The sequence below is a fragment of the Solea solea genome, chromosome 4 (assembly GCF_958295425.1).
Source record: "Solea solea chromosome 4, fSolSol10.1, whole genome shotgun sequence".
NCBI classification, from domain to species: domain Eukaryota; kingdom Metazoa; phylum Chordata; class Actinopteri; order Pleuronectiformes; family Soleidae; genus Solea; species Solea solea.
The window spans coordinates 3,109,996-3,118,401 of record NC_081137.1 but is presented as its reverse complement, the minus strand read 5'-3'; the positions used below and the strand labels follow the sequence as shown (position 1 = coordinate 3,118,401).

Genomic DNA, 8,406 nt, shown 5'->3' with positions numbered 1-8,406 from the left:
ATTGTCTTGGCTCATCGTCTCTGGTCGTCTTGGCTCATCGTCTCGTCCCTGGTCGTCTCATCCCTGCTCATAGTCTCTGGTCATCTTCTCTGGTCGTCTCGTCTCTGCTCATCGTCTCTGGTCGTCTGGTCTCTGCTCATCGTCTCAGGTCATCGTCTCTGGTCGTCATGTCTGCTTATCGTCTTTGCTTATCGTGTTGTCTCTGCTCATCGTCTCTGGTCATCTCGTCTCTGCACATCGTCTGGTCGTGTCGTCTTGGCTCATCGTCTCGTCCCTGGTCGTCTCATCCCTGCTCATAGTCTCTGGTCGTCTCCTCTCTGCTCATCGTCTCTTGTCGTCTGGTCTCTGCTCATCATCTCTGGTCATCATGTCTGCTTATCGTCTTTGCTTATCGTGTTGTCTCTGGTCATCTCGTCTCTGCTCATCGTCTGGTCGTGTCGTCTTGGCTCATCGTCTCTGGTCTTTGTTTCTGCTCATTGTCTGGTCGTTGTCTCTGCTTGTCTCTGCTCATTGTCTGGTTATCTCGTCTCTGGTCGACTCGTCTCTGCTCATCGTGTCCCTGGTTGTCTCGTCTCTGCTCGCCGTCTCGTCCCAGCTCATCGACTGGTCGTTTAGTCTTGGCTCATCGCCTCTGCTCATCTCGTCTCTGCTCATCGCCTCTGCTCAAGTGGCCCAATTTTCCATGCTTTTCCAGCACCTTGCATCTGTGGTAAATTAATAAGAATATAGACACATATTCAAAATGATTATTTCACTCCACAATAAAAGTGATGGAATTGGGTCATGAAGGACCAAAATTGTGCTCAGTAATAGTCACTGTCACTCACACAAGTGGGACTCTTGGACTTATTTTACTTGTCCATCTAATGAGCAAACTGTGCAGCCAACAGGGTGTTTTTGTTCAAGAGATACTGTCAGTATTTCAAATGTATGTAGCATGATCATTTTACTGCTGAATCAGGAAATCAGTTTGCAAACAGCAACAATAGAGCTCCAAATGTCATGTGACTCAGTTTGCTCACACCACAACGGTTCAAAAATGAACGGTACCAGTGCTGGTTTTAAGATTTAACAATCCACGAAGCACTTTAAATACACAGAGACCGAGGAATAGATCACCAAACCTGACAGACTATCTGCTCCTTATACTGCCACCTGGTGTTTTTTAAGTATGTTACGACAAGCACACGGAGCTTTCAAAAGCGATGATGAAAAATGCAATTGATTGACTTGATATTTTTCAGTCAAGCTCGAGGTAGGATCGCCTCTGCTCATCGTCCCTGGTCGTCTCGTCTCTGCTCATCGTGTCCCTGGTCGTCTCGTCTCTGCGCGTCATCCCTGCTCATCGACTGATCGTCTCGTCTCTGGTCATCAACAGCTTGAGGTTTTTGTTTCCATTTTTGTGATTTTGTCAAGTTTCCACGGTTACCAAAAAAAAAAGGAACACACGCCACAAGCTGGACTGGAAAGTGTGCTCAACAAAACAAGAGTTAGGGTTGGTGGACTCAAAACTGTTTTTTTTAGAAAAATATGACATAATGGTTGTTGGTTAGACTTAAATGTGTGTAGGTACAGGTGTGTTTACTGTGTGTATGATATGTGTGTGTATATATATATACCACTCAAAAAGATGAAAGATGTCTGTAATCTTCATCATAGGTACACTTCAACTGTGACAGACAGAATGTTGTCCAGAAAATCACATTGGATGATTTTTAAACAATTTATTTGTATATTCTTGTGGGAAAAAAAATATTTGGACACCTACAAACGAGCAGGAATTCTGGCTCTACCACACTTGTAAGTTCTTCTTTAAGAAGCTCTTCTATCCTCCACTCGTTGTCTGTATTAGTGTCACCTGTTTGAACTGGTTATCTGTATAAAGGACACCTGTCCATACCTTCAAACAGTCAGACTCCAACCTCCACGATGGCCAAGACCAGAGAGCTCTCTAAAGACACCAGGGACCAAATTGTAGACCTGCACAAGGCTGGGATGAGCTACAGAACAACAGGCAAGCAGCTTGGTGAGAAAAAAAATCAATTGTTTTCGCAATTATTACGAAATGGAAGACATACAAGGTCACTAACAATCTTCCTCGGTCTGGGGCTCCATGCAAGATCTCACCTCGTGGGGTACAAATGATCTTGAGAACGGTGAAGAATTAGCCCAGAACTACACGGGGGGGACCTGGTCAATGACCTGACGAGAGCTGGGACCACAGTCACAAAGGTTACGGTAACGACACACTACGTCGTCATGGATTGAAATCCTGCAGTGCCAGACAGGTTCCCCTGCTTCAGTCCAAACATGTCCGGGCCCGTCTAAACTATGCCAGAGGCCATCTGGATGATCCAGAGGAGGATTGGGGGAATGTCATGTGGTCAGATGAGACCAAAAGTGGTTTACAACTTTGAATTGTAGCCCCTTAACAATAAATTAATCAAATCAAGTTAACATCAGTTTAATTCTCCGATATCTACGTCACATGTTCACGTCTTTATCGCACTGTGAGAACTACAGGAAACTGAAGTTTGGGAACCACTCACTCTCCCGCACCAAAGCCCCGTAGAGAAAATCAGTGATTTTAACGTCACAGCACACAGGAGTTGTTGATCCACTGCTGCCTCTATCGCTAAGTTCAAATGTCTTAAATTTTCTTTCATTTGGTATTTGAAATCCTTTGTTCTGATTCACCTCAGTGACACACAGTGACCACATGAGGCAGCAGTAGACCAGCAGCTCCTGTGTCCACTGATTTTCTCTATGGGGTTTGGTGTGAGAGAGTGAGTGGTTTACAAACTTCAGTTTTTCTGTTTAACAGTGAGATAAAGACGTGAACATCGTGGACTTAAGCTGATGTAGATTTTTGAGTCTTTTGTTTAGTAGCTAAAAAGTTTTTTGTTACCATCTTTTGAAGACTCTCTAAGCTGTGTTTCGAATGTAAATCTGAAGATTCATCTTCACATTGTTCAGCAGTGTCTGTTTGCCTGGGATGTAGGAAAGTCACTCATATTGACAGAAATGAATGGCGTTTATTATCCACACGTCTCCACTGACCTGTGATGTTTGGATGCACTTTCACACAGAGAAACATCCACGGCATCCACCTGAGTCAATAACAGGTGGAAAGGCCACAGAGGCGGCAGTGCTCATAAAATTTAAGGTTTTTTTTTTTTTCTCAAGAAACCTTGACTTTTATTCTCTGTCTCTCATAACTTCAAGAAAAGAAGCCGATATAAAAGGGCTTTAAATGTGTTTATATCCAGAGAGAGTGCGGATTCTGAGGGGAGGAAGTGGAACGTGTTCAAACTGCTGTGTGAAGACGACGTTTTCATCTCTGAAGTCAGAGACTCTATATGACGTTAAAGTGGAGATGTTCTCCTTCCCCGCAGGTGTTTACGTTCAGCTGGAGGGAGGACGTCCGGCTGGGCGACCCCATGTGCGCCAAGAAGGTCTGCTTCGACGCCATCTCCCACAACAGTCCCGTCGCTCTCCACGACTGTCACGGTATGAAGGGCAACCAGCTGTGGCGCTACAGAAAAGTACGAGAGCTGAGAACTGAGCGGGAATTCACTGAAGAAGAATGTGACAGAGATTCTGCACCGGTGTGAACAGAAAACGTCACGTTTGAAACTAAATTGATGACGTAATATTATCGTTAAAGCGAAGCGCTTCAACTTCACGGTGGAAAAAGCAATTGAGCGCTGAATTAGTGGCTGTTTCCACCTCTTAAAAAACCTTTATTTCACCCTTACAACACAGAGCATTCAGGCTTTTTTAAACGTATATACAGAGGCGATAAGAATGTGCTATATAAAGTGTCTTATATCCTTTTTTAATCTTAATTTTCACCCAAAGATATAAACACACCTGAGCAAAAAAGTACTGAATTTGTGAAATTTTGAGTTTTTATGAACGAAAGTGAAAGAAAAACTGTCTATTGTGCGACTTCTGCACAATTATCACTACTCCGGGATAAAATTAATCCTAACTTTGACTCAACAACACATAAGAAGTTGCGTATTATTCACCTGGGTTCAGATTAATTAAAGATGGACATGTTTAACAGAGGAGTCTGGTTTATTCAATTCAATTTTATTCGTATAGCGCCAAATCATAACATACAACCATACTAAGCAGAGAAACACAATGGCATCAGTGGAGAGAAAAAAAATCCCTTTCAACACAATAAATCTGTGCCTACACAGGTTGTGGTGAAAGGACATTTTTATAAGCAGCAGCAGAGATTGTTGATAAAAATTAGACTGACATCAACTTTAATTATAGCATAATAATAATAATAAGAGCCTTGAGACTGGATCCTGCAGTCTGCAAGATGAGGACACAAAGTCGAGTCGAGTCAGAACTGTTTAATGTAGAAGCCTCACTTGAATTCCTCACGTTCCCGTGTCTCTTCCTCCTCCAGGACAAGACCCTGTTCCACCCGGTCAGTAACAGCTGCGTGGACACGAACGCCAGCGAGCGGCGAGTCTTCGCGAACACGTGCGACGCGTGGTCCCCGAGTCAGCAGTGGCTGTTTGAGAGGACCAACGGCACCGTGCTGGAGAACTTCAACCGCGCCTCCATCTGAGGCCGCCCGGTGTCTGAGAGCCGCTGAACTGATGCTGCTGGGAAAACAAGGATCTTCACATCGCCTCTGCTTTCCCCTTTTTTCTCTCTTTTTTTTTTAAGTGACAGCTGCTTCTCTTTGGGAAGAATATTTTTTTTCTACCGACGTTGCACCTGTAAAAGTGTATTTAGACGTTCAACCTCAGCCTCAACTGAGGAACTGGAATTGTGTGATATTTTACTTTCTCTTCTGAAAATTGTGAAAAGAAATAAAGAGGTTTCTATATTTGGATGAAAATGTGTTTGTGACGATTGAAAACCTCACTTGTTTTTGACGAAAGGTCAACATAAATTTATAAAACATGGTTTTGTTGTCGTTTATGGCCTTTTTTGTTGTGTTAAAGCGCAATTAGGGCCAGATTTTTGGGGAAACAAACAAAATATAATATAAAATGCCAGAAAACTATTTAATCTCAGTTAAAAAAAAATAAAGATTATGGGGAATCTAACTTTAATCTCACTTTAATCCTTATAAAACCCCATTGTTTGTTGTTTTCAGACTATTTTCTTGTGTTAAAAAGGTACAAAAGAGGATTAGGGCCACATAAGAACTTTTCCCAGAATATTAACTTTAATCTCTGTAAAAAAAATAAAAATAAAAAAGTCAGGATTTGATTTTACTTCTTTGGGATTTGAGATTAAAGTCAGAATTCAGACTTTTTTTGGGGGCCAAATTTTAAAAATCAGAATTATGGGGACTTTATTTACTTTATAGTAGATTACAGCCACATGTGAACATTGTTTTTGGATAAAGAATAAAAAGGTCCAGAATTCCAACTGTTCTCAATATTCTGACTTTAATCTCAGAAAAGAGAAAACAGGATAAAGACTATTTTTCGTCAGAAATAATCTGAGATTAAAGTCAGAATTCCGATTTGTTTCTGATTTGAATTTAAGACAAAGACCTAAAAAGGGATCATTTCGGCAGCTTTTATGAGATGAGGGGGAAAGCACGTCCAGCAGGCGGCAGCATTTCCTGCAGGTGGTGTTTTTTTTCTGTTTTAGCAAAAATGTTTTTAAATAACAATTTCAGATGCCATGTTTCTTTTATTTGTCCAGCGAGGACATGAATGTTGATTATGCACAGGTGGAGCTGCTCCTGCACAAAGACAGCCTTTGTGTACTTTCCGTGACTTGGTACATTCCACTCCTCCCCTCTGAGTCGATCTATTTGGAATGTTCCACTTCCTTTGTCGGAGGCGGAGCTTCTTCTACGCAGAGTCAGAAACGGGAGGAGGACGAACGCGGACGAACATGTGGACAACCGTGTGGTAACTGCTGTTTAAAAATGATCCACACATTTCTCTAGATTCTCTGTTGACGCTCTGTTCACAACCGCTGTTCATGTACGACCTGAGCGATCTGAACACAGGTGTTCAGATTACACCTGCTAATGCAACTGCTAACGTGACGTCACTGCTCCGCAACAAACACACTTGTGTTGTCAATGCGATAGTATGTCGTAAAAACTGTCAAACTATGAACTTTCCGAGTTTAGTATGTCATCAAAAACGTTAACATATAAATTGTCCACATATGTCAAAGAATGTCCTCAACAAAAACCATTAAAATTGACTTGGTGTCAAATACATTATTATGTTATATGACGTCATACTGTCAACAACTGTCCAAAATGTCGTCGTATAATATGTCAACAAAAAGTTAATATATAAACTATCTGGAAGTGTCCTAGTATAGTAAAATATATTATTTAGTAAACTGTCCAATTATAAACTGTCATGTATGTCAACAAAAAATGTCACTAGACCATTAAAACTTAGTTAAGAATGAGTATCTATAGTCTGGCCAGTATGGGGCAGGTTGAGTAAAAAAAAAACTGTTCAGGAGCAGTGGTTTAGTAGAATTTTCAAAATAAAAGTGTCCTTGTTGATATGGACAATAAAAAGGTTTTCATGTGTTTTCACTCATTTAATGCAGTGAGCACATTTGAACACTTTAAAGTGGACACTGCTTTGTCTCATCATGTCCTCTGACTGAACCTGCAAAGTGCTGCCGTTAAAGGCACAGTTCATGTGTTTTCAAGTGATTCCATTCACAGTCGTCACTAAATACATCAGAATCCTCTGTTAAATATTGAGATTTTACAAATGTTTTCAGGATTTTTAAAGTCTTTGTAACTGATCTACAGCTTTGTTTGGAGCAGGGCTGAGCTGCCGGACCAGGAGCCAGGAGCCAGGAGCCAGGAGCCAGGACCAGGAGCCAGGAGGAGCTGGAGGAGGATGAGGAGCAGCGGGGACAGGTGTGTGGTAGCTGCTGCTTAAAAATGATCCACACATGTATTAGATGTTCTGTTGACGCTCTGTTCACACCTGCTGTTAACATCCGACCTGAGGGATCCCATCACAGGTGTTCAGATTACACCTGCTAATGCTAATGCTAATGTGACGTCACTGCTCCACATGTAAACACACACCCCTTTCATTTGATTTCACTTCACATATATCAGAGTACAGTCATTCGTCATATCGGCAGACCTCACACATATCCCATAATACTTTTCAAAGCCAATATCTGCCCATAACGATAATATCGTACATCCCGACACATTTCCGTGTCAGGTGTAAACTAACAACATTGTTTGTTTTTTAAAGAACAAAATCATTTTTGTGATTTGTGATTTTACAGCTTCTTAAATGGCAACATTTTCTGTTTTCAACAACACGTTTGACAACATCATCATTTCCACCTTTAAAAAACACTCATCAACATTTTAGCACATTTTCTGGAGCAAACCATCACTCTTTCACCTGTGATTTCATCCCGTCACACAGACGACGTTAACAGCACTTGTCAACAGAGCCTCTGTTTAATGTGTTCACATCATTTTTACATTGTTAACAGGTGAAAACTGTGGACGAGTCAAAGTGACCACATTCAGTCTATAAATACACCATTAAATAATGACTCACATGTGTCTCACATTCATTCATTCACATTGGAATTAAATACAGAAATGTCTTATTGTTAAATGTGTCATTCATTCATTCAAATACCAAATTCATTTGATGTAAAAAAAAAAAAAAAACAGAATTACTATTAAAGACTATTTAATAAATTATTTCATGACTTACTGCAACACAGGACCATGAAATAATTCATTAAATAGTGAAGTTATGTATGTTTTTTACATCAAATGAATTTGGTATTTGAATGAATGAATGACACATTTAATAATGAGACATGTGTGTATTTAATTCCAATGTGAATGAATGAATGTGAGACACATGTGAGTCATTATTTAATGGTGTATTTATTGATTGAATGTTGCCACTTTGACTCGTCCACAGTTTTCACCTGTAACAATGTAAATATGATGTGAACACATTAATCACACAGAAGTCTCATTCATGTTCTCATCATTTTTAAGCAGCAGTTACTGGACACCTGGACCCCAACTGTGTGGTCAACAGTCCAGAGAGTGGACCCCTGTCAATTTTTTTTGTGATTTTATGGGATTTCTTGGGGGAAAAAAAGTGAAATAAAATGGTATAACCCCCTGCTGTCATCTGTGCAGGGGGCCGGGGGAGCACAGCCCAGCCCCGGCCCCAGTTTGGCCCCGGCGCCGGGGCCAAGTGTTCGGAGCATGCTGGATTTGAACCAGCCACAGCCGGACTGGCACAACCTCCTCGCGGTTGCAAACCAACCCACCACGCCACAAACCCTTTGGAGGTTTGGGACAGAGCTCCGGGCGTTTTTGAGTCTTCACTTTGGCTGTGGAACCTTAAACCTTGACGTATAAAGGAATTGAACCGT

General features: G+C 41.2%; 1 protein-coding gene across 11 annotated transcripts; it reads left to right on the top strand.

Annotated features, from left to right (window-relative positions):
• Positions 1–531: 531 nt before the first annotated feature.
• LOC131458877 (polypeptide N-acetylgalactosaminyltransferase 10-like) lies at positions 532–6,431 on the top strand. 11 transcript variants are annotated; one of them, XR_009240140.1, is made up of 6 exons: positions 532–709; positions 1,245–1,495; positions 1,660–2,026; positions 2,121–2,238; positions 3,396–3,510; positions 4,430–6,431. XR_009240140.1 is itself a non-coding variant. In XM_058628196.1 (4 exons), the coding sequence occupies exons 3-4, from the start codon at positions 3,441–3,443 to the stop codon at positions 4,592–4,594; spliced, it is 333 nt and encodes a 110-aa protein (XP_058484179.1). In that variant the 5' UTR covers positions 532–1,495; positions 1,660–2,026; positions 3,396–3,440; the 3' UTR covers positions 4,595–6,431. The 11 variants fall into 11 exon arrangements, 1 of the variants encoding a protein (XP_058484179.1); XR_009240139.1 differs by having other exon boundaries at positions 532–1,495; positions 1,660–1,800; positions 1,911–2,026; XR_009240142.1 differs by having other exon boundaries at positions 532–1,384; positions 1,911–2,026.
• The last annotated feature ends 1,975 nt before the right edge of the window (positions 6,432–8,406 follow it).